At 38.8% G+C, this 27795-nt stretch overlaps 1 protein-coding gene across 1 annotated transcript in view; it reads right to left on the bottom strand.

Moving 5' to 3' along the window:
* The window catches only part of LOC118776481 (trichohyalin-like), a 28156-nt gene extending 24277 nt beyond the window's left edge, over positions 1-3879 (bottom strand). The window contains exon 1 of the mRNA XM_036526841.1: positions 3708-3879. Within this exon, the coding sequence (XP_036382734.1) occupies positions 3708-3819 (112 nt within the window). The 5' untranslated portion in view covers positions 3820-3879. The remainder of the gene's footprint in view (positions 1-3707) is intronic.
* Between the last annotated feature and the right edge of the window lie 23916 nt (positions 3880-27795).

Below are 27795 nucleotides of genomic sequence, written 5' to 3'. Positions count from 1 at the left end.
TTCATCTATCAATGAGCCTGATTTATCTGCAGTTCACATCTTCAGTAATTCAGTTGCAAAAAAGGTGGGAAGCCCGTAAACATATCATTTTTCCAGGAAGGCTGGCCAATCACTTGTACTTTGTCTTGGTGTGTGAGAAACTAGTCAATTTTGGCTGTTAGATTTTGGTTGGACTGTGCAGGCGAAGATTTGTTCATTTATTAATCTTAAGAACAAATTTTAAATCTTAATCAGAATCGGCCTCAATAGACAAAACACCCTCTTGTGCCCCCCCACCCCCACCCAAACCTGAAGCAACAGAAGAAGGGGCGTTTTGCATGAAGAATTCACAGAACACACAGAGGCTCCAGCTCCACATTATCATGTCAAACGCATGAAAACGTGACTTGGGCACACACACAAACAAACCACTTGGTCTCTGAGCCAATCAAATCAGTTCCCTCGTTCTCAAGACAATGCACACGCGGCACGTCATACAGGCTGCGAGACACGTGAGTGGAAAGAATCCTCCCAGTCTTCAAAAAATGCAAAATCCTACACATAGTATGTTTTTTTAGCCATTCAGCAGAACTCAAAAGTACATGTTACATAACTCTATAAGTGGCTGTGCAGGAAACACAGGGTTAACACCCAGACCTGGGCCCCTTGCTTGTGGGATCTGAGCACTTATAGAACTGGGGAGGGGGAGGGGTGACGTCACTGGTGCGGTTCCATAGTATACACAGCCAGCTCTGTTACACACCCCCACTTTCCCCAGCGGCCGTCTGAATTTATGTGGGCAATAAAGTTGCACACAGCAGCGAACCCCTGCTGGTTCCCTCAACCCCACGCACTGACAAAATGTCCTCCTTTGCACCACATTATCAAGTCCATACGAAGGCAGCATTTGAATTCTATAGAATGTGCATCTGTTACATGCAAACAGGTCTTCTCTCAACGGCTCCCAAACCAAGCAAACAAGCCAATTAACTCACTTATCTGAAATCATTCCCCTATCCGGGTAACGTTAGTACTATGTAGCAAGGTAAAAAAACCTACAGAATCTATATAGTACATACATATCTATATGGAACATATAGCTCATGTTTGAGGCGATCTGCAAACCAGCTGAGGGCAACATCTGCTGTGCAGTGGGTTAAGGGGATCGACAGTGGTTATTGAGCGGGGAGCTGATGGACTAGCTCGTGCGATACCCCGGGGTGTAAGGTTTTAATTTGAACGGGCTCATCGCCGCTCTCAACCCCATTATCTCTGTGCGGCTCGGCGCTGCAGCGGGCGCCGACACGCCCCCCCCCCCCCCCCCCACCCCTCTCCGTCAGGCGGGATTACAAGCCGAGCAGAAACTCGGTTAATGTGCAACGCTCACTGGAACCAGCTGAACTCCGCTCCCCCGTCTCTGCCCCCCAGCACAGGGCTCGGAACACTGAAGACACGTCCTCAAGAGGCACCAGTTCGGCTAGCGCTCAAAGTACACCAACAACAAGCCCTTCAGACTATCAGGAGGATAAACACCGAACTTCACACATGAGAAGCCACCAGTTTTCTACTCCCAACATCATTTTACCCAGATTGTGAGACAGATCAAACTGTGGCTCAATCAGAACTTTAGCCAGTCCCTATAAAGCAATTTCTTCTTTTTTGTGCCTTCTAACCATTTTATAAATCATGCTGCAATCCTTTTGATTGCACTGTGATAGCCCTGGGACTAAGACGATGGTGAACAACCTTTGCATTTGAGTTACACTGCGTACTAATGGCAGTGTGTCTAACTGCGGCATTGTCATTGGAACTGTGGACTGGAGAGCTGAGGGTTGTAAGTTCAACCAGTGGGTGGGACACTACAAACATGCCACTGGCTTCACTTCAGTTGATTTTGCATGTAAAATGAGAATATGTGTGCAGTTCAAACTGAGAATCCCATCTATTTCATACCAGTCCATTTGTACTCATTAAAAATATCAGAAAAGTTGACTACAGAACAACAGTAGTCTGGCAGCCAAAACCAAAAGATTGCAACACACAAACAAAGCAAAACACTGGCAAAACTGATCACGTCCCATGTTGTATCACTTTAAACACTGTTTAATGACATGCATAGAGGTAGGTTTCTGTAAAAACAAAGACAGTGCAAAAAGAAAGATATATTCTCAATAAAAAACAAGGAGTTGCTTTTTTATTGCACATTTGAAGTAAAGATATAGGGATCTATTTCTTTCAGCCATCAAAATAATATTTTTCATGTACTTTTTATCTGCTCGTCAGACACCTTTATCCACATTCATGTACAATGCTTGTGACATTGGCTTATTACTCAATACAATTTTACACTGCATAACCCATCTACTAAAACATCGCAAAATCGCTTTAAAGCTTATCTCAACAGTTTATTAAAGACGCGTCAAAACTTAAGAGTGCACACAACTAAGCTCAACAGTTAGGCTTAACTGTAAAGCTAAAGGTACAAATTATAATAGGCTTGTTTTTTTTTCCTCTTGTGGGAGGGGTTTGCTTTATTGGTTGGATTTATTACATACAGGACAAAAAAGAAACTTTAACAATGCTCAGAAAAGACAATAATTTAACTTCACTAGAACCACTAGAATATATCTTTTTAACACTTTTAACATTTAGATATAAATGAAATCTAGATTTGAAAAACGCAAAGACCAGTCGCAGTATTGAACATTTTCAGAACGTAATAAAAAAAATGCAAGAGTGTATATCTTAAGGATGGCCAACAAACCCTTGGTTTTTTTCTTAGTCTTATAGTAGGCTACACGGTTATGTTCACATTTCCCATAAATAAGTACATATTTCAGCAAAGGGTCTCCATACACGCAACCTCAACATCAGTTGAGACATTCCGACCAAAGGACTACAGCTGAAAGAAACCGACCTTAAATGGTGACTTCTAAACTGCTTGATCAAGTCAACTCGAACGGTGGCCTCACGGGGGAACAAAGGCCTGAGAACACATGTGCAACTGAAGAAATGCGCGTGAAAACAGAAGACCACTGCGGAGCACAAAGGGTGGGTGTGTGCAGGCAACTACCGCGCCGTACTTCAGGAGCGCAGTCTTCAGACCCAAACACAAACACGTCAAGCGCGCAAGTTTGATCCCCTCAAAATGGTGACGATCATGAAAGAAAATGCATTGTTTTGCCCTAGTACTCTTATTTATTTCTTTTTCTTTTGTGCCACCTCATGAATAAAGACATGCACACAAAATGAAGAGTAACGTTACTTTACTTGGTATAGCAATCTCTACACGTCGAAAATCAAGGTTAAAGCCTATGCTTCAAAATGCATGAATCGATACCTTGCTAATTACCACATAAATCTGGTTTACGTTCTCAGTTTAATCGTAAGGGTTGGAGGGAAGATGTTTCCCTTTCTTTGGGTCAATGTTTACTCTTAAGTGTGCAAAGCAGGCCAAGTTAGCTAAATGTAACAATGCAACATTGACGAAACCCATTGCTTTATAATGTGCCGTTTCCAGTTTATGAAGTACAGCGCGTATTTTTAGAGAGAAATGCATCGATACGACCCGTTTATTCCAATGCATGTACGATCGGACTGATTTACCTGATGTAATCAAAACAGTCTGTACTTATTCTTGCGAGCGTATTAATGTCCACGACGTTGCAAGAACATATTTCATAATTTCTCCCATGAACAACGTTGAAGAAAGGAATCCCTTAATTTACCGAAAAGGTGCCACCGTACATTCTCCGAGGTAGGCAGAGATACACTGGATTTAGCTAGCCAGCGATCCCTAATCCGCTGTGTTGGTGATGCTTTCTCGACTCGTTGCGCCATACTGTTGTAGTCCAATTCTTGCACCAATATACACGATAAAATTTGAACCGCTCCAGACGACTCAAAAGGTACGCATTGTACTCCGTGAGCAAAAGTACTCGGTAACTTACCTTCGTTTTGTCGTGGAGTCTTTTTTTCTTCCGGAGATGTTTATTTATTTAATTTTTAATTCCGTAAACTCCTTTGATAGTAGTATTACGTGTTCGTAGTCTGCGCTCGCTCTGACGCACGTTCTATCTACATTGCCCGCGGCCAGTCAGAAGAGGACTGAGCACAATCGTGTTACATAACACTCATCCTAGGCAAAACACTTTAGGAGATCATTTTATAACATGCTGCACCGTCTAAAACGGTCCCAAATTGCGATGTCCACGTTGGCTACAGTTCAAAAAAAAGCAAAATAACACAAACTGAATTCAGTGTGGGGAATTCATGCTGTTTTGTTCGTAGGCTTTTTGTAATGCAAGCGTTCTCTTCAACCAATCAGCATCTCCGTGAGCTTTCAAATTAATTTAAATGGGTTGTATATTGCTTTTAAATGACACGAGAAAATGTTTAACCAGAAAAATGAACGCTAATCAACAAAAAGTAAGCTAAACAGTCTTACCTGATATACATGTCATGTATTCCCTATCTAACCATTTCTTTTATGCCATTAATTAAGCAATTCATTTAATTAATTTACTGCACTGTTATTAGTAAAACTGAATTCAAGTTGATGTCCTTCCCGAACAAATGCTGTTGTTAAAGATTACTTTAAATTCCATGGGCTCAATTAAGTTTTTCCCAGCTCAAGTTAAAGAACTGTCGACGTTGAAGCAGTTTAACGTAAATTTTAAAGCCAGACAAACCTTCTTCCTGATAAGAATGTCGATAAGTCGAGGCTCAGAACTAAGGTCTTACAATTTCTATGTTCCCTCATGGCGCTTATCACATGTATTCTTATCACAAACACGCCGAAAAATCCAAGCCTCAAAATTACGTATCACATTAATTACATATAACAGTAATACACTAAATGTTGATCATGGTATTTTCTTTCAAAGTGATTTAAAGTAAAAAAGACAGTTGAACTCCGATATTCGTACACTTTTCAAGTACGTCAGATGTTGTTTCCAGGTTATTCACGTGGGGAACGTATATGTCCTCTTCATATTCGGACAACAGAGATAAAATAAACAGATAAAATCTGCCAAAAGTTCAAAAGAAATTTTATTGTTTAAATTTTAATTAATTGTGGGAGTAAATGCAAGACGGAATAATTAACAAGAAACAATCAGATAAAATGTGTTCATATCTAATCTATAGACTTTTCTATGCATTTTCTATCTGTTCATATATATTTTTTATTTTTTATGTACAATATTAATTGTCTCTTGCTAAGAATGCTAACGAATGCTGTCAATCACAGCACCAGTGGGCGGTGTCAGAACTCACTTTCTAGGTCTCCACTGTGCTTGGTAATGGTAATATAATAAGTTTGCTACCCTCGTATCATTTGATACTGTAGATATGGGTGAATTTATTGACACATTATTTAATTTTTAATTTCCTCAATATATGTATCTATTTTTAATATATAGTTTTACATATTGGCCAGTTCTTCCATCTAAAGTAGCTTTTCCACCCTGTCAGATATTTCTGTTCAAAGTGAATAATAACATTACTAATTACAGTATCTTATTTTGTCTGGATGACCATAACTGATTACAGTGTATGTATGTTCAGTATGTAAGCACACAATTGTTGCTTGTAAGATATTTTTAGAGACATATATTTAGGGAACTACCACGTCTGACTGAATGCTATTTTAAAGCAGTGCATACATATGTAGACCATACATTCACCTTGTTCAGCTTTAAACAAAAATAATCACCAGGTGTAACTTTTCTGTGAATGTCATTATTAGAAAGTTTACCCCAGTGTTTACAATTTGTTGTTAAAATGTAAATACTGGCTGCATTTTCTTGGATGAATCAAGCATTGGTGTAATGCAATGGCTTCCTATACCTGTCTCATGAAGGAATATGTTATTGAACACGCCATTTCTTAAATGAGCACTCAATTTTGTCACAGTTGACAATTTTTTTTTCTTTTTTGATTTAACTAAGAGACTTTTTTGACCATTTACTGAGGTATTTTCCAAGAAATGTGACACGAAAGAGCAGCTCACCCTTCTATACACAGCATGGCTTGCAAAGCCCCTTCCTTTTGAATTATGTAAATTCAACATACAATCAAACAATTCAGCACTGTGTTGTCTTGCCACTGAAAATGGAAATGCACCACACAAACACCAGGGATGAGTGAAAACAAGAATGTGAAAAAATGGCTCTCAGAGATTCCAAATCAAATGTGAAACATTTCATATGAAGTGTGCTCTTTCCAAAGGCTGTGTTCACAGATGCAAATAAATGTCTCTGACAAACATTTGCAAACATTAAGGCCTAAATAAAAAATGTAAGCAACACACATGGTAAAACTGGAGGTAGATTGCTTGCGCTTACAGTGTCAACATCACAGAGAGATATTTTAAAAAAATATTGTGATCATATTGATTCATTCCACAGCCATTTCTTGTGGGGAGATTGCTCAGGGGGAATCACATAGCGCATTTCTACTTTATATCTGTCTACCTTATCTGTCCTCTATGTGAAAATAGGTCTCAACTTAGCTCCGTGTTAGAAGAACAAATTCTTTTGACCTTTCAGGTATGACGCTGACAGAAGAAATACCTGTTACAGTGAGAAATCACCAAGACTACTCTTCGAAATATAGTCTAATAGTTATGTTTTAACAAAAGAAAAAGTATGCCCACGATTTATGAAGTAATTTCAAGTGAAACGGACCCCAAAGTCTGCTAAAAACTTGTGCCCTTCCTGTCAATGTCAGCAGGGGGCAACCTTTAATAACATTTCAGTTGTATGTTGCGCTCTCTTCATCCATCGCTTTCTGTCTCCCGATATATCTATTAATAAAGTGAATATGACTAGCTGTACACGGAGAGCACTACTATGAATGTAAATTATGAATTAAAAACTGTTAGTGCACCACATTAGGACTTTTACCTAAACATTTACAGAGGAATTATTTGTACTGGATCTCATGATAGAGTATTTTGAATTTTTATAGTTAATCAGACAACACAGCTCATAAACACAGCATTTACTATCATCTGTTATTATCAAACAACATACTTATAAGATATAATGTGTGTGTGATTGCGGTAAATCGGTACGGGTAAAGAAAATAGCATACAAATTATAGTTTTGTATTTTGTATTATTAAGAGCGAGTAAGCATTAAGAGTATTTCAGAGTAGACATTGAGAGTATTTCAGACTGATGTATTATATACTCCGTCTTTGTTGATGTCCTTGCTCTGTCGGGCACAGCATGGAGCTGCATGTGGCTAGCCCTCTCTGTGTGATGATGGGGCCGGATATCTGGTCTGTTTCCCTTTTTGACCAGGAGTCCTGAGTCTTTGATGCTTGTAGTTCTCCTTGGTTAGACATAATATTTTTGGTCTGTCTTAGGTGATAGTTCTTTCACTCAAGGCTAGGTTCTGTATAAGTCTAACTTAGTTCTTCACTGACACTAGAGTGCTGAACGCGGGCTGGGGCACCCGCGCTTTGAGTCTTGCATCACAAGGGCTGGGTCGCTTAGACCCAGAATAATCAAAGAGATCTTCAGTAAATCTGAAAAAAAATCTCAATAGCAGAGAGACTAAATGTCAGTTAGGAATGTCAGATAAGGCTGGCACGGATCGGATGTCAGCCAATCCCACGGCAATGGCCACACCCCAAAAAGTGAGAAGCGAGAGGTCCTGTTTTTATGACCATTTCTTTAACCATACACAGAAAATAGAGGAAGAACTCCTGTATCTCTCTCATTTGTTGCAGAGAGAAATGGCTAAAATAAGAAAAAGACATTTCAAACACCAGCCTCACTACACTCCTAAGCTCTGTGTTTAGGTATTCATAAACTAATAGACAGGTCAGTGCTACAGAAGTATTTTATATTTAAACATTAAATACATTCTTGATTTCTCCATGATGATTATGTCTAAATGAACAAACTCTGCTTCCGATTAAGGCTTATGGTCGGTTTCATGACCGGGTCTCGGTCAATTTAAACAAAGACAATTTGCTATTCACTAAAACATTTTTATGCAACAAAATGGAGCACAGATAGATAGCATAACATGTGTTCAAACAGACAATGGAAGCACATTTTTCCATGATAATGATTTGCCCCGTTTGGGCGCAAAAACTCAAAAAATCTTCAAACACAGTGGAATATATTTTAAGGAAGATTAGTATGTTAGTATTGTGATTGCAGTGACTATGCTTTACCAATTCTCCATAGAAAGGACATTTAATATACAATAATAAAACATGTTAATTTGTCATAAAACAGTTAATATTAAACTGCAGATAATCGTAAAATACAGTCACTGTAGTTCATTTGGTTATTCTCTCCAGAATAACAACAGTTGTAAAATTTCTTAACAGTAGTAGTATCTTAGTTCTAGACGTGATAATTCATAACTAATAAATCTAAGACTATCTAGTGATTTTGACATTTTTAGTACATGATTTATAAATCCAGATTAGGTCCTATCCTAGGCTTACTCTCAGTCAGGTCTGTTCAATATTATAAATATTCCAAAAATCCAGCAGTTATTCATCTGATAAAGCCGGGTTTCAGCTCTCTCCAAACAGTGTTGTCAGACTGATGAATTGCTTCTCGCCAAAGCTAAGCAAAAAAATATAAAACAAATGGCAACTCCCAGAAGCAGGTCAAATCAATTACTCAGACTATTTTGAAATAGGACAAACTGTCTTGCAAATCAAGAAAAGGTTCTGGATTACATGCTTTAGAACAAAGATAGATTTAAGAAAATGCATTTACAATGGGTGTGTCTAATCATATTTGAGGGAGGGAAATCAGTGTCATATTTAATAAAAATGTGTATTTATTAAATGTATTAAAGTGCCTACAGTTGGTTGTTATTTCAAGTTTCATCTTAACTGGTATAAGCCAAATAATAAAGTTTAAGCTAAATCTTCTTCAGACAAAAGGGGAACAGAGATATTACCATGAATATATTTGGATCAGTACAGTGATGCCTACCTGTGATGTTGTCTTACAATTGTCAAACATATACTGGAATCATCATCAAAATGGTAACACTAACTCACATTCCAGATAAAACCACATTGCTCCAAATAGCTAGCATAAGTTACAGGCAGATATGCAAGTAGTCCAACCTGGGCCTTCACAGGTTAAAGCAAAAAAAGAATGCAAATCAGTGAATTTCATTGTTGTATATATACCTAATTGCATGCATCTGTGTATTGGAATTTAGGTTTAAATGGGGTAGGTAATACTGAACTCAAATGACAGGGAGACGAATACAAAAAGGAGCATGCAGAAAAATATGATTACCCGTTTCTTCTGTTTTTCTGAAATACATTTGAGAAGATTTTAAACAATGTATTTGGCTTCTTTGTTGGAACAAAGTTGAGGTGCTTTATAATGTATTTGGCTTCTTTGTTGGAACAAAGCCGAGGTGCTTTATATTGTCTAATATTTTAGGACACGGAATGACATCTAAGTCATATTTGCAAGTAAATACTATGAGTAATTTCACTTTTTGTGTGAGTGGTAGTTATAAGTGGTAGTTAAATATAGCAATAGGAAAGGCAGTAAAAAATTGTATTTTCTCTGTTGATGGCCATGCAGTTGCACTTATTGCAAAGAGTAGTATGGGGTCCTGGCCAAATTTCATGATTTAGTTCCTTCAATCTTGCCATATAATCAGCCTCGGGTTAATCGGCTAAAATAAATCCCTCCCTCTCCACCTCAGCTGATGTGTGGCAAGCATTCTAGTATAAAGAGGCAGCCATGCCTTACTCAGATGGGAGCTACATACTGGTCGCAGACCAAAGTGGGCCATGTCGTCTTCACTGCAATTTGCTTTGAGATATTTGAAATGCAAATGCAAACTGCTATTAATAATATTAGACACCACATAATGAGAAACATTTTTTGTAGTTTGAAAAATATTTGTTCAGAATGACAATGTCTTGTGTAAGTACAGACATGAGTCAATATGTGATGCAAGATGAAGCAAATTCTTAATTGAATTTATTGCCTTTCATAGTATATCCTACCACTAGATGGCAGAATTAACATTGTTTCCCCCAAAAGTTCCCCCATTTTTGCTTACAGAAGCACCACTTATTCACACTTTTTAATGTAAGACCACAAGGAAGCTTTGTTTTGAAATGTATCCAGTTCTGTGATACATACATGGTTCAGCACTGTCAAATTTACATTTTATTTGTATAGCAGCAGGCACCACAGAGTTTCCTTGGGTTTTCCATATAGGGCCTGAGGCTTTGTTTGGATTTTAAACAAACTGTTCATTTGTTATCCAGTTTAAATTATAAATTAAAGTGCAGCAGAAGACTGTGGCCTCATACAGCTATACAGTCATTTACCTTCATCTTCCAAAATAACAATTTACTGACCCTCCCTGTAGATTCAGCAATTATCATGACCAACAAGGTGTATGACCCTATGGTTGTGAACTCTGACCCTAGAGGTCAAGTGAATGATATCAGTAACTTTTGGTGCAAATGCTTGTTATTGCTCAACTCAATCTCAAATACGTCAGTCCCTCATTACAGCTGTTTATGAACCCTTTAGAATTTTCTATATGTCTGCATAAATTACCTAAAACATCATCAGATTTTCACACATATCCTAAAAGTACATAAAGAGAACCCAATTAAACAAATGAGATAAAAAATATTATACTTTTATTTATATAAATATTATACATTTATTTATTGAGGAAAATCATCCAATATTATGGGTTGTATATTGCTTTTAAATGACACGAGAAAATGTTTAACCAGAAAAATGAACGCTAATCAACAAAAAGTAAGCTAAACAGTCTTACCTGATATACATGTCATGTATTCCCTATCTAACCATTTCTTTTATGCCATTAATTAAGCAATTCATTTAATTAATTTACTGCACTGTTATTAGTAAAACTGAATTCAAGTTGATGTCCTTCCCGAACAAATGCTGTTGTTAAAGATTACTTTAAATTCCATGGGCTCAATTAAGTTTTTCCCAGCTCAAGTTAAAGAACTGTCGACGTTGAAGCAGTTTAACGTAAATTTTAAAGCCAGACAAACCTTCTTCCTGATAAGAATGTCGATAAGTCGAGGCTCAGAACTAAGGTCTTACAATTTCTATGTTCCCTCATGGCGCTTATCACATGTATTCTTATCACAAACACGCCGAAAAATCCAAGCCTCAAAATTACGTATCACATTAATTACATATAACAGTAATACACTAAATGTTGATCATGGTATTTTCTTTCAAAGTGATTTAAAGTAAAAAAGACAGTTGAACTCCGATATTCGTACACTTTTCAAGTACGTCAGATGTTGTTTCCAGGTTATTCACGTGGGGAACGTATATGTCCTCTTCATATTCGGACAACAGAGATAAAATAAACAGATAAAATCTGCCAAAAGTTCAAAAGAAATTTTATTGTTTAAATTTTAATTAATTGTGGGAGTAAATGCAAGACGGAATAATTAACAAGAAACAATCAGATAAAATGTGTTCATATCTAATCTATAGACTTTTCTATGCATTTTCTATCTGTTCATATATATTTTTTATTTTTTATGTACAATATTAATTGTCTCTTGCTAAGAATGCTAACGAATGCTGTCAATCACAGCACCAGTGGGCGGTGTCAGAACTCACTTTCTAGGTCTCCACTGTGCTTGGTAATGGTAATATAATAAGTTTGCTACCCTCGTATCATTTGATACTGTAGATATGGGTGAATTTATTGACACATTATTTAATTTTTAATTTCCTCAATATATGTATCTATTTTTAATATATAGTTTTACATATTGGCCAGTTCTTCCATCTAAAGTAGCTTTTCCACCCTGTCAGATATTTCTGTTCAAAGTGAATAATAACATTACTAATTACAGTATCTTATTTTGTCTGGATGACCATAACTGATTACAGTGTATGTATGTTCAGTATGTAAGCACACAATTGTTGCTTGTAAGATATTTTTAGAGACATATATTTAGGGAACTACCACGTCTGACTGAATGCTATTTTAAAGCAGTGCATACATATGTAGACCATACATTCACCTTGTTCAGCTTTAAACAAAAATAATCACCAGGTGTAACTTTTCTGTGAATGTCATTATTAGAAAGTTTACCCCAGTGTTTACAATTTGTTGTTAAAATGTAAATACTGGCTGCATTTTCTTGGATGAATCAAGCATTGGTGTAATGCAATGGCTTCCTATACCTGTCTCATGAAGGAATATGTTATTGAACACGCCATTTCTTAAATGAGCACTCAATTTTGTCACAGTTGACAATTTTTTTTTCTTTTTTGATTTAACTAAGAGACTTTTTTGACCATTTACTGAGGTATTTTCCAAGAAATGTGACACGAAAGAGCAGCTCACCCTTCTATACACAGCATGGCTTGCAAAGCCCCTTCCTTTTGAATTATGTAAATTCAACATACAATCAAACAATTCAGCACTGTGTTGTCTTGCCACTGAAAATGGAAATGCACCACACAAACACCAGGGATGAGTGAAAACAAGAATGTGAAAAAATGGCTCTCAGAGATTCCAAATCAAATGTGAAACATTTCATATGAAGTGTGCTCTTTCCAAAGGCTGTGTTCACAGATGCAAATAAATGTCTCTGACAAACATTTGCAAACATTAAGGCCTAAATAAAAAATGTAAGCAACACACATGGTAAAACTGGAGGTAGATTGCTTGCGCTTACAGTGTCAACATCACAGAGAGATATTTTAAAAAAATATTGTGATCATATTGATTCATTCCACAGCCATTTCTTGTGGGGAGATTGCTCAGGGGGAATCACATAGCGCATTTCTACTTTATATCTGTCTACCTTATCTGTCCTCTATGTGAAAATAGGTCTCAACTTAGCTCCGTGTTAGAAGAACAAATTCTTTTGACCTTTCAGGTATGACGCTGACAGAAGAAATACCTGTTACAGTGAGAAATCACCAAGACTACTCTTCGAAATATAGTCTAATAGTTATGTTTTAACAAAAGAAAAAGTATGCCCACGATTTATGAAGTAATTTCAAGTGAAACGGACCCCAAAGTCTGCTAAAAACTTGTGCCCTTCCTGTCAATGTCAGCAGGGGGCAACCTTTAATAACATTTCAGTTGTATGTTGCGCTCTCTTCATCCATCGCTTTCTGTCTCCCGATATATCTATTAATAAAGTGAATATGACTAGCTGTACACGGAGAGCACTACTATGAATGTAAATTATGAATTAAAAACTGTTAGTGCACCACATTAGGACTTTTACCTAAACATTTACAGAGGAATTATTTGTACTGGATCTCATGATAGAGTATTTTGAATTTTTATAGTTAATCAGACAACACAGCTCATAAACACAGCATTTACTATCATCTGTTATTATCAAACAACATACTTATAAGATATAATGTGTGTGTGATTGCGGTAAATCGGTACGGGTAAAGAAAATAGCATACAAATTATAGTTTTGTATTTTGTATTATTAAGAGCGAGTAAGCATTAAGAGTATTTCAGAGTAGACATTGAGAGTATTTCAGACTGATGTATTATATACTCCGTCTTTGTTGATGTCCTTGCTCTGTCGGGCACAGCATGGAGCTGCATGTGGCTAGCCCTCTCTGTGTGATGATGGGGCCGGATATCTGGTCTGTTTCCCTTTTTGACCAGGAGTCCTGAGTCTTTGATGCTTGTAGTTCTCCTTGGTTAGACATAATATTTTTGGTCTGTCTTAGGTGATAGTTCTTTCACTCAAGGCTAGGTTCTGTATAAGTCTAACTTAGTTCTTCACTGACACTAGAGTGCTGAACGCGGGCTGGGGCACCCGCGCTTTGAGTCTTGCATCACAAGGGCTGGGTCGCTTAGACCCAGAATAATCAAAGAGATCTTCAGTAAATCTGAAAAAAAATCTCAATAGCAGAGAGACTAAATGTCAGTTAGGAATGTCAGATAAGGCTGGCACGGATCGGATGTCAGCCAATCCCACGGCAATGGCCACACCCCAAAAAGTGAGAAGCGAGAGGTCCTGTTTTTATGACCATTTCTTTAACCATACACAGAAAATAGAGGAAGAACTCCTGTATCTCTCTCATTTGTTGCAGAGAGAAATGGCTAAAATAAGAAAAAGACATTTCAAACACCAGCCTCACTACACTCCTAAGCTCTGTGTTTAGGTATTCATAAACTAATAGACAGGTCAGTGCTACAGAAGTATTTTATATTTAAACATTAAATACATTCTTGATTTCTCCATGATGATTATGTCTAAATGAACAAACTCTGCTTCCGATTAAGGCTTATGGTCGGTTTCATGACCGGGTCTCGGTCAATTTAAACAAAGACAATTTGCTATTCACTAAAACATTTTTATGCAACAAAATGGAGCACAGATAGATAGCATAACATGTGTTCAAACAGACAATGGAAGCACATTTTTCCATGATAATGATTTGCCCCGTTTGGGCGCAAAAACTCAAAAAATCTTCAAACACAGTGGAATATATTTTAAGGAAGATTAGTATGTTAGTATTGTGATTGCAGTGACTATGCTTTACCAATTCTCCATAGAAAGGACATTTAATATACAATAATAAAACATGTTAATTTGTCATAAAACAGTTAATATTAAACTGCAGATAATCGTAAAATACAGTCACTGTAGTTCATTTGGTTATTCTCTCCAGAATAACAACAGTTGTAAAATTTCTTAACAGTAGTAGTATCTTAGTTCTAGACGTGATAATTCATAACTAATAAATCTAAGACTATCTAGTGATTTTGACATTTTTAGTACATGATTTATAAATCCAGATTAGGTCCTATCCTAGGCTTACTCTCAGTCAGGTCTGTTCAATATTATAAATATTCCAAAAATCCAGCAGTTATTCATCTGATAAAGCCGGGTTTCAGCTCTCTCCAAACAGTGTTGTCAGACTGATGAATTGCTTCTCGCCAAAGCTAAGCAAAAAAATATAAAACAAATGGCAACTCCCAGAAGCAGGTCAAATCAATTACTCAGACTATTTTGAAATAGGACAAACTGTCTTGCAAATCAAGAAAAGGTTCTGGATTACATGCTTTAGAACAAAGATAGATTTAAGAAAATGCATTTACAATGGGTGTGTCTAATCATATTTGAGGGAGGGAAATCAGTGTCATATTTAATAAAAATGTGTATTTATTAAATGTATTAAAGTGCCTACAGTTGGTTGTTATTTCAAGTTTCATCTTAACTGGTATAAGCCAAATAATAAAGTTTAAGCTAAATCTTCTTCAGACAAAAGGGGAACAGAGATATTACCATGAATATATTTGGATCAGTACAGTGATGCCTACCTGTGATGTTGTCTTACAATTGTCAAACATATACTGGAATCATCATCAAAATGGTAACACTAACTCACATTCCAGATAAAACCACATTGCTCCAAATAGCTAGCATAAGTTACAGGCAGATATGCAAGTAGTCCAACCTGGGCCTTCACAGGTTAAAGCAAAAAAAGAATGCAAATCAGTGAATTTCATTGTTGTATATATACCTAATTGCATGCATCTGTGTATTGGAATTTAGGTTTAAATGGGGTAGGTAATACTGAACTCAAATGACAAGAAATGGTAAATGTGGAATTGACCTCGAACTGAATCTTAGGCATTGATGTGGGGTAAGAACTGATGTAGAGCTCTAAGGAGTTTGTTTAACAGGGACAGTGAACACATCAATTTACACATCAGTGTGAATGTGCCAGAATCAGACAGAGGGCTAATTTGCACCTGTAGTAGGTTGAAACAAAATGGTGGAATAAGCATGAGGACACCATACAGTGCCGATTTATATAAAACAGGGAGACGAATACAAAAAGGAGCATGCAGAAAAATATGATTACCCGTTTCTTCTGTTTTTCTGAAATACATTTGAGAAGATTTTAAACAATGTATTTGGCTTCTTTGTTGGAACAAAGTTGAGGTGCTTTATAATGTATTTGGCTTCTTTGTTGGAACAAAGCCGAGGTGCTTTATATTGTCTAATATTTTAGGACACGGAATGACATCTAAGTCATATTTGCAAGTAAATACTATGAGTAATTTCACTTTTTGTGTGAGTGGTAGTTATAAGTGGTAGTTAAATATAGCAATAGGAAAGGCAGTAAAAAATTGTATTTTCTCTGTTGATGGCCATGCAGTTGCACTTATTGCAAAGAGTAGTATGGGGTCCTGGCCAAATTTCATGATTTAGTTCCTTCAATCTTGCCATATAATCAGCCTCGGGTTAATCGGCTAAAATAAATCCCTCCCTCTCCACCTCAGCTGATGTGTGGCAAGCATTCTAGTATAAAGAGGCAGCCATGCCTTACTCAGATGGGAGCTACATACTGGTCGCAGACCAAAGTGGGCCATGTCGTCTTCACTGCAATTTGCTTTGAGATATTTGAAATGCAAATGCAAACTGCTATTAATAATATTAGACACCACATAATGAGAAACATTTTTTGTAATTTGAAAAATATTTGTTCAGAATGACAATGTCTTGTGTAAGTACAGACATGAGTCAATATGTGATGCAAGATGAAGCAAATTCTTAATTGAATTTATTGCCTTTCATAGTATATCCTACCACTAGATGGCAGAATTAACATTGTTTCCCCCAAAAGTTCCCCCATTTTTGCTTACAGAAGCACCACTTATTCACACTTTTTAATGTAAGACCACAAGGAAGCTTTGTTTTGAAATGTATCCAGTTCTGTGATACATACATGGTTCAGCACTGTCAAATTTACATTTTATTTGTATAGCAGCAGGCACCACAGAGTTTCCTTGGGTTTTCCATATAGGGCCTGAGGCTTTGTTTGGATTTTAAACAAACTGTTCATTTGTTATCCAGTTTAAATTATAAATTAAAGTGCAGCAGAAGACTGTGGCCTCATACAGCTATACAGTCATTTACCTTCATCTTCCAAAATAACAATTTACTGACCCTCCCTGTAGATTCAGCAATTATCATGACCAACAAGGTGTATGACCCTATGGTTGTGAACTCTGACCCTAGAGGTCAAGTGAATGATATCAGTAACTTTTGGTGCAAATGCTTGTTATTGCTCAACTCAATCTCAAATACGTCAGTCCCTCATTACAGCTGTTTATGAACCCTTTAGAATTTTCTATATGTCTGCATAAATTACCTAAAACATCATCAGATTTTCACACATATCCTAAAAGTACATAAAGAGAACCCAATTAAACAAATGAGATAAAAAATATTATACTTTTATTTATATAAATATTATACATTTATTTATTGAGGAAAATCATCCAATATTACATATCTGTGAGTGGCAAAAGTATGTGAACCTTTGCTTTCAGTATCTGGTGTGACCCCCTTGTGCAGCAATAACTGCAACTAAACGTTTCCGGTAGCTGATGATCAGTCCTGCACATCGGCTTGGAGGAATTTTAGCCCATTCCTCCGTACAGAACAGCTTCAACTCTGGGATGTTGGTGGGTTTCCTCACATGAACTGTTCGCTTCAGGTCCTTCCACAACATTTCTATTGGATTAAGGACAGGACTTTGACTTGGCCATTCCAAAACATTAACTTTATTCTTCTTTAACCAATCTTTGGAAGAACGACTTGTGTGCTTAGGGTCGTTGTCTTGCTGCATGAACCACGTTCTTTTGAGATTCAGTTCACGGACAGATGTCCTGACATTTTCCTTTAGAATTTGTTGGTATAGTTCAGAATTCATTGTTCTATCAATGATGGCAAGCCCCAGATGCCCCAGATGAAGCAAAACAGGCCCAACCCATGATATTAGCACCACTATATTTCACAGATGGGATAAGGTTCTAATGCTGGAATGCAGTTTTTTTCCTTTCTCCAAACATAATACTTGTCTTTTGGATGAAACCAAAATGTCCTATTTTGTTTTCATCCATCCACAAAACATCTTTCCAATAGCCTCCTGGATTGTCCACGTGATCTTTAGCAAACTGCAGACAGGCAGCAATGTTATTTTTGGAGAGCAGTGGTTTCCTCCTTGCAAACCTACCATGCACACCGCTGTTGTTCAGTGTTCTTCTGAAGGTGGACTCACGAACCATATTAGCCGATGTGAGAGAGGCCTTTAGTTGCTTAGAAGTTACCCTGGGTTCCTTTGTGACCTCGCAGACTATTACACGCCGTGCTCTTGGAGTGATCTTTGTTGGTCAACCACTCCTGCGGAGGGTAACAATGGTCTTGATTTTCCTCCATTTGTACACAATCTGTCTGACTGTGGATTGGTGGAGTCCAAACTCTTTAGAGATGGTTTTGTAGCTGTCAGGTGGTGGTTTGGGCAGCCCAGGGAGCTGCATGTGGGTGTGGCAGAGCAATCATTGAATGATGGAATAACGAGCGAGTCATGCCAGGCGCCTGTGAGCTGGGCGTGTTGGGGAGCTTCGCAGCCTTTTAAAAGGCAGTGGGTTGGGGTGGTTAAACAGACAGCTGCCTGGAGAAAGGTAGCAGGAGTGAGGGTAAGCGTTCTGTCTTGGTGTGTACCAAGTTGTTTTTTTTTTTTCTTTTATTGCATTAGTTTCTTTTGGGGCTTTTTGCTTTTGTGTTCGTGCGGGACTTTGGCAGAGCGGAACGTCGCTGGAGCAGAGAGCCGGGTAGGAGGAAGGTTGTCAACCTGAGACCCGCCGCGGAGAAGCTGCTGCTCGGCCGGTCAACTGGCGTAATTAGCAGGAGCAACCGCCCTGCTTTTCATAAGGAATGTGCTTTAAGTCCTGCACAAGGCCGTGTGTGTGACCAGAGGTGGCTATGCCGGTCTTCTCAGTTCCCTCTTCACATTCGCAGGAGTTGCAGGGGCGGCGAGGGATCAGATCTGGGAGGCAGCGTAATCCCACCCAGTAGCACGACTACGTGGAGCCTGGCGTCCGGACAGCCAAGGGACTCCATTTTATTGGGGATATGAGGGTGTTCTTGGATTCACTTTTTTGGCATTTTGTGTTTTGATCCTATGATTTGTTTTTATTGACCAACAAGGTGCGTGACCCTATGGTTGTGAACTCTGACCCTATCGCCTTACAGGTGATTAGCAGGCGTTGCTGCTAATCGCCTCTCCTCCAAGCAGCAACACCCGTTTTGTAATGAGTGTGTGTGTGTGTGAGCACTCTCGGTGGCAGCCGGTGACCCCCCACCTGATCAGCTCCTGATTCGGGACCAGCTCACCCTGGCCAGAGGGAGGCACCAACCACAGCTTGTGAGGGCTATTTGCAGTGTTTTGCTTTCTGTCAGAGTGTGAGGGGACCACCGTGTGTTGTGGGTTGGAGTGCGTGTACTTACCTGTGGGGGGCGTTATCCTTCGGGAGGAAGGGGCCAAGGTTCCACCGAGGCCTACAGTGGGAATAGCAGGCACAAGGGGGTGACTCCAGGGTGTGCTGTCTTTAAATTAATTACACTGATGTAAGATTTTTAAGCCCAACTGTAACAAAGTTTGGTTTCCGCCACCTACCTGGTCTTGCATTGTGGTGGGCTGACGGTGGTCGGGGCAGTTGGGTGTCCAAGTCTGCTAACCTGGGAAATAACCTTTTCCAGCCTGATGCTCATCAACAACTCTTTTTCTGAGGTCCTCAGAAATCTCCTCTGTTCGTGCCATGATACACTTCCACAAACATGTGCTGTGAAGATCAGACTTTGATAGATCCCTGTTCTTTAAATAACAGGGTGCCCACTCACACCTGATTGTCATTCCATTGATTGAAAACACCTGACTCTAATTTCACCTTCAAATTAACTGCTAAACCTAGAGGTTCACATAAGTTTGCCACTCACAGATACGTAATATTGGATGATTTTCCTCAATAAATGACCAAGTATAATATTTTTTGTCTCATTTGTTTAATTGGGTTCTCTTTATGTACTTTTAGGATATGTGTGAAAATCTGAATCTTTTTTCAGACTTCAATGAGCATATACAGTGAATTATATTTCAGATGTTTTTTTTTTTCTTTAGTATTTGATTTAATTACATAACATTTGTCTTGCTCCAGCAGAGGTACTGAAACTTAAGCATGCAAAATTATCGATGCCATCTGATAATATGGTGCTTCATAAACAAATCCATTTATAAGCAGCAAGAAATAGCTGTTTGGCAACTACACCAGCAGATTGATAAAGTGGATTCATGCACTTAAGCAAATCCCTGCAACCTAAATAAAGTCTTCATTTATCAGGCGTTTGGATTCAGACCTACACGCTGTATCAAGTTGCCAGCAGATGGCAACGTCAATCAATTAAATGCTGCCATATGTCCACAGAACGAAGAATCAACCTAGTCAAGATGTCTCAGTTGATATATTTAAACATTATTTATGTTCCCCCCCAGCTGAGAATGTCATAACATTAGTGCATGTAGTATTGAAGGTGAAATTTGTTTGAGTTTTGGCTTGGTGAGCAGCAATGTCATTGTACCAACTCTTTCACATTGTAATAAACAGGGAGCTTGACCTAATATATTTGAATATAATATATATGTTTTGATCAACAACCATCTAATTTTCTTTGGGAAAGGCAGCGGTCAAAATACACCCCATAGTGAGACAGAAATTTCCCTCTGCAAGTTTAAGGCCATCAAATCCAAATAAACAGTGATGACTCAGCATTGACTATTCAATTCATGATGATTAGGACACTCTGATTAGTTGACCTTTAGCAGAAAACAAAGGTGTGACATAATTCCTGTGTGCAATCAACATTGGGGTCATGTAAAAGTCACTGGCAGTTTATTATTAAAATACATAAAATATTTCCTTTATAAGGAGTATAATTGATAGAGGGGACTAGAATTTCACATAGTGTCTGAGGGAAAGAGGGCAGTATCAACCATTTAAATGCCTGACTGAAGTACTCAGTTAGCCAATTACTTGAAAAAGGACACCCCAACAAATAATAGTCCTTTACAGAATTCATTTGCAAAAATGTACCTTACTTATAAAACAAGGAAGGAGTTAAATGGACCAAAAAGTAACCTCTGCCAGGTTTGAATGGAAGCAGATGTGTTTTTCCCAAGACAGTGGAAAATTGTACTGCACTGGGGTATTCATTAAGATGAACTTTGCTGTGTGAAGAATTGTTGACCCCATATTCACTGCTTTGGCTCTGTGACATTACAATTCCCTGCCTGATCACCTGGTTAACTCCTTTTAAAACTGTGCTTAAACTTGGGCTGTTATCTAACATTCTCTGTGTAGTGCTTTGAGTTCCTTGGCATACTTCTTCCATAACTTTTCCAGCAGAATGTTCCCAGCTATCATAAAATATTTCACTCTAGTCTTTTATTTTTGTAATCTTCCCATGGATTTTATCAATTGTTGTTGCAATGTTGCATAATTACACTTTTTACAATTTATACTATATTTCAGCTTGTCTGCTCCTGTTTTGTGTGTGTTTCTGGTCATTATAATGGTTAATAATGTACAATAATGATTTATAATTATATTACAAGTGAAACATCCAAGAAAACTTTTATGATGAGTAAGTGGGTGAATATAGGATGATTACATAAATATACAGGCACAGGTTTTTCTGAAAGAGAATCGCTCTAAGTGTTGCCTTTGTGTCCTTTTTTTGGACATGCAAAACAACCCTTGAGATATCGACGTTCGGATTTCAAGAATTATTATCCTATCGCTGCAGTCACTGAGAAGTAATATATGAAGGGCACGAAGGTTTTTTTCCCTGGACTTTACCTTAAATGTATGTAACGTGTGTAACCAATTTAATACATTTAAAGAAGGTGATTAAGTATTTTTAAATAAAAGATGGAAACCATTTATCTGCATTGCCAAGCACAAATCCAAGGAATAGTCGTTACAAGGCGGATTTACGCATATTGGAATACCCAAGAAAATAGTGTATGTGTGTGTTTAATTTTTTCATATACACATGGCGCCTTTTAATTACGAAGTCTCACGAGGGAAAATGGCATATGAGCTGTCAGTAACAGATTGACCTTTTAACTATTTATGGCAGAAGCAAATCATCATGGACTTAATGACGAACACGTCATTGGAAGGTGCATTCTAAATATGCTGTTAAACCTGCTGCACCGACATGATCGAAGTCTGGCGACGCATGAGATGAATTCAATAGCAGAGGAAAATATTTCCACCAAATTCCAGTCCCGACTCTTTCCAAGACACCGCTCTTGACTGCAGTGTCTGCCAGATCTAAACGCCCGCTGCTAACATGTGCTCTCAATCTTCCATCCTGAGATAATATTTCACCATGGCGCCCAACGTATGAGATCTTATTAGTAACCAGAACCCCATTAACTTAGTTACCACATGCTCCGACGCATGCCCCTTTCGCTGATCCAGCGTGTGGCTCCCATAACAATGAGTGCCAAGATGAAACGCCGGAGCGGATAAGCTATTCGCGCATGACCATCGCTGCAAACTCTCCGGACCGCCAGCTGCACTTTATTAGCGTCCATGTGCTCACACCTGCAGCGCCCGGCTAGGACACACAAGCCTGAATATCAATTATTAATTGAAATCCTACCTTACCGTTTTCATTAATTAATGAGTCAAGCATACAATATTCTTTAATTACTTCACCATTTGCCTGACTGGGAGGAGAAAAAAAAGTATAATAAAAAACTGAGAATCTGATACTTTGTCTTAACAATTGCTGCAGTGTGCTGTTGAGAGGTAGACAGTGTATTGTGTTCCCTGAGCAGTATATTGGTGGTATCAGTGGGGCTTATTGCTCAGAGCTAATATATTAGACTTACTCTGCAGATCTTTAACAGTGGGTGATAAGGTTAGCTATTATAACTATGCAGTTATGATCAAAGCAGTTACTTCTGAAAACCCCTGCGAGCATGCACACACATACACAAGATATAAGAGTCACTTGAAGAAGAGGGAGTCATTAATGGTCACTCTCAAAATGCTGTGTATTCTGTATGCTATTTCTCTTTGAAAAAACATGATACACATTGTGTTGCAGCCATCTTGGCTTCACTCACTAGAAGACTATCAACATTTGACAGAGGAATATGTTACTTAGAAACACTGAAACTAATTAACACATGGAGCCAAATATAACCGGTTCAAAAATTAATTAAGAGCTGGAAACACAGAGATAGCACTTCCAGTATTTTTATTTTAATTGAGCCCAGGTAAGCAAAAAAGTTATACCCTCTTCACTCCATTGAAGAATTGAAATTATGGAATCACTTATGGATTCACGTATGTATGTATCGACGTATGTATCTCTACATGTATGCATGTATGTTCATTTGGCAGATACCAGTGCTTACAGTGCTTACCCATATCCAGTGCTTAGAGAGCTTTAGAAAACATTGCAGAACAGAAAGTGCAAATAAACCAATAATATACAACTGTCTGAAAGGGAACAGAGAGTCATTTTATTTAATTTAAAGCATAACATCTCTAATATAAAACAATATTTACTAGCTGTTGGTTATCAGTGCAAATAAATAACTCTAGCCTCCTGGCAAGCACCATCAGGCCTCTCCAGCTGATTCAAAGCACAGCAGTTTTGACTGATCTGCAACCAACCAAAATACTGTCACACCCCTCCCCATCCTGCTACATTGGCAACCTGTTATGGCTTGGATAAAATTCAAAACTCTGGTTCAAGCCTACTGAGCAGTAACAAGAACAGCACCCCCATACTTACAATCCATTATCAAACCCCACACTCCTGCCAGACTACTCTAACCATGGCTCATCTTCGTCATGTCCCTTCTTTCCCCTGGCTACTCACAACTGTCAGGACAGCGCGGCCACCGTTTATCTTCTGGTGCAAACATAAACTAAAAGCCACCTTTTCAGACTACAGGTTGGTTCTCTGAACTCTGACACACCCAGTCTTAACATTGTGGTAAGAACTTAGCAGTACAATCTGATGGCAGTTTAAGCGTCAAAGGCAAAAGCCTGGTGCCGGTATGAGCTTTGCAGTGGCAAATGCTGAGTTGGGAACACCCTGGCAATACAAGCTTGTGGAAATATCAAGCTGGAAATTGGGAGTTACTAGCACCTGTTCGTGCGCATTATGACAGCACTTTATCCCTTTTTGGCCCTTTTTGGTTTCCCAGATCGTCACTATATCCCATGGATGGTTCTGAATCAATACGAATGGTATCAATGTTATCAATGTGGCCCAGAGCTGGGGCCAATTCCATTTCAATTCAGTCAATTCAGGCAATGAACTGAAAATCACCCATCACTTTCTGTGAAGATTTTTTGGATTAACAAACGGAAGTTCAATTCATTTCTTGAATTCACTGAAATGAGATGGAATTTATCCCAATTCTGATATAGCTAATTGCCTAATTCCACTGGGTGCTCTTGAAAATAACATCTCCAAAATGAATCCATGTAAGTGTCACTCCCCACCTTTTCTCAACCATAGTGTCAAAACGTGATCTCTTTCATGTGACTATTTGTTCCATCATGATCACGTTAAGATACTAAGGTTTCTTTGATGATTAAAACCACACCTGTACAGGCCCTCAAAAAGAGCTTGTCATAATCATAGCAGATTGTTTGGTGTTATGGATCCTAAATTGGTAGGCTTTGACTAAATTTAAAATCAAGGTGTGGAATCAGAAGTGGGTTATATTCCATCTTTTAAAGCAGTAGTAATATTTTGCCTGTCTTTTAAAAAAAAGTCCAGGGATCAGGAACAGAATACGTTTGGAATATATTTAGCATCTGGCTAGCGGCAGCCCAACAGGCTGCCAATGACATAAATTCCTGCGGCGTGCTCGTGTTGGGAACACACTCAATTCCAACCCCCAGAGCAGCTGGGCACAGGGGAGAGCACTGCCCAGAGACTTCCAAGCCACAGGGATGAGAAACCATTAATGCGAACCCTATAAATAAACCCTATAAACACTTGCCCTTTTTCAGAGTAACTACACCTCTCACTTTTCTACCATCGAGTCTGAAGTTTCATGTCACTAATGACAATCTTCATCGGTTTGTCAGGGCCTACACATAAAGAGACTCGTTCTGATTCCAATTTATTGAACCAGAGTTACCCAACCCATGCTCATTTTCATAGGCAGCCTGTGAATAAGTTACAGTTGTGTGTATAATACAGTACACAGTGCAAATGAACTAATGATGTAACTAATTTTACAAAACAGAGTCTGAAGTTGTGTACACATTGCTCCCAGTGCATAGTAATAAAATTACTTGTAATCTTCATGTCCATCCCTGTGATACATTCAAGATGTAAAAATGAATGACGAAAGCATTCGACAGAAATGATGCACAGCAGCAGAAATCGAGGTCCAAGGGCCTTGTTTACGAAGAGTATCCTGGATTGTTTAATACACTTTCAACAGTCTGTGTCTCTTATCTAAACAGTCACATGCCAATGTTGTTTTCTGAGTTAAAAAGCGACCTTCCTGTGCCATGCTTGTGTTGCAAACAGGTTTCCCACCCCCACTACAGGCTATTTCAACTCCCCCAGATTCCTTGACCCCTCCCTTTTAGCACAATGTTCTAACAGTGCTCTCCGAAACACCTCTGCTCCCTGTCTACCCCCTCTCTTTGCATGTGTCCATTCATGACACTACTTGTGAGTTGCTGAAATACTTTTGAATTTCATTGAAACCCATTCATACAAGTTTATAGATTTTCTGTACAACACTGGCTAGAAAACTAGATCAAGCGTAATTAACCCCGAATGTCCTGACAAATTCTCCTTGTACCTAACGTTCTTGAATCTTTGCAAAGACTTGGTTGTTGGATGGTGATGACTTTATCAGTGATTATGCGGAACAGCACTTCCTTCCTGATCCGTTATCAAAGCAGACTGTGCCAATGTAACTCATGCGTGATGTGAATATATCTACCCAAGATATATCTACCCTTTGATATTTTAAACTCAGAGCTACTTTAGTCTCTCAAAATTGTGATATCAAAAGTGTGCAAGTTTCACTCGCTTGCATATGCGGGAGCCATGTCAGCTTCAATGACGCATGCTGTAATGTATAACTTGGCCCCTGTTATGCACGGTCCCTTAGCTGGGTGGTGTAAATTAGTGTTCACATTTTCCCATCTTACTACTGAATAGACCCCTTCACAGATATCTGCATGCCTTTGCCAGTGTCCTGTCCTGGTGCAATGGCCTGCCTTTTATTTTGCCTTGCCTCTTTAAGAGTTCTTATAAACGTTGCTTATCAACATTTGTTACGAGAGTGACGCAAAAGTGCGTGGAATGCTGGGAAATTGTACTTCTTTTTCCTTTGGTTGTTGCTTGATGTGTTATCCCTGCATACAAAAAAACTGACAGAATCACAATCAACGGGCTGTCATTTGTAATACCACCAATTTCTTTACTACACACTAAGGTGCGCCGCCACTCTGTGGAGGTCTTGTCGTTTTTTTAATGTCTTAAGACCCACTTACAAGCTAGTGGAGTTGTGTGTGTTCCCAATCCTCCTCACCTCACTGCCATTATCACGGAGGTAGCGAGGGCTCCCTGGCTAACAAAGAACTGTCACACATCCACCCACAAGCCCACCACTACCAGTTATGCATGCTGTATCACCTCACTCAGATGCCTGTCCAGAGACTTAGCAGCTCCCTGTAAGACACCACACTGTATACTGCTCAGGCCAGCCCAAAACATACAGTGATTGTGAATTGCAGGTTCACCCCTGCCCATAATTTTGAGGAACTGACCCACACCTGCCTTGTCACAGTATGCAACATCCATCTGTGAGGAAGCGGAAGAAGAGAACTGTAAAAAGTGAAGTGTTAAAGTATGTTGCTCAGGGTTCGGGTGACAGGTACGACACGGTCCTCATTGGTTCATGAAAGCCCATGGGACCACTCAAGGTGTCAGGGGACCTGTGTGCCCATCTAATGACTGCTTCAGTAATCCCTTTCACACCCTTTGTTTTAAAACTGGACGTACCAGTGCTGCTGCCTTTCGAAAAAACATGGCTAATCATGGTTTTATCAACAATGACAGGTACATGCTCCTTCAAAACAGGATGCAGTAGACAGGAAATACCCCAGAGTGCCACTGTGCAGAGCAGATATGGTGCCTTAAAGGCAGATGTGGTTTTGCTCCAGTTAGATTTCATCCTGTTGCTGCACCAAAGGTCATGTCATTCTGTGATAAGCCCAGCAGTCAGTCCAGCCCAGAAACAGAGGGGTCACATTGTCAGTTGTCTTACTGTCACACATGGCAGCACATCATTTATCCCCGTACATCGCACATCATTTTTCCCCAGCACATCATTTATCGCTCCCCAGTGGTGGAACGAACTCCCTGTCCTGTTACGGACAGCTCCTTCACCCCATTCCTTCAGACGGGGCCTGAAGATGCACCTCTTCAGACTCTACCTGGATTGACCCAGCACACAATTGCTGCCCCCTCAATCAGTGCTGTCGTAAATTGCTGTGCTTTTTAAATTGTTTCTTGTTGCCGCCTTTACCCTGACGCTCATTGCGCCGTTTGAAATTGTTGAAGTTTGCTGTTTGAAGGTGTATCATATTAGTTGCCCTATACGCTGGAATTGTACAAATCTGATAATACTGTGTCCTCAAACGGACCTTGCTCTCAGTTGAGAACTGTCTCATTGTGGAACTGTACACATCCTGTCCCTGTACTGTCGCTATACTTACTGTATGCACTTTTGTAAGTTGCTCTGGATAAAAGTGTCTGCTAAATAAATAAAAAAATGTAAATATACACTTACCAAGCATTTTACAAATTCTAGGTTGCCATATAGATTATTAATGTGAAAAAGAACCTGGCCAATCTCCCCTTCCAAACTGAGGATGG

Source organism: Megalops cyprinoides, chromosome 4, assembly GCF_013368585.1.
Source record: "Megalops cyprinoides isolate fMegCyp1 chromosome 4, fMegCyp1.pri, whole genome shotgun sequence".
NCBI classification, from domain to species: Eukaryota; Metazoa; Chordata; class Actinopteri; order Elopiformes; family Megalopidae; genus Megalops; species Megalops cyprinoides.
Note: the sequence above shows the minus strand (reverse complement) of the source record. Positions and strands in the feature narration are given on the sequence as shown.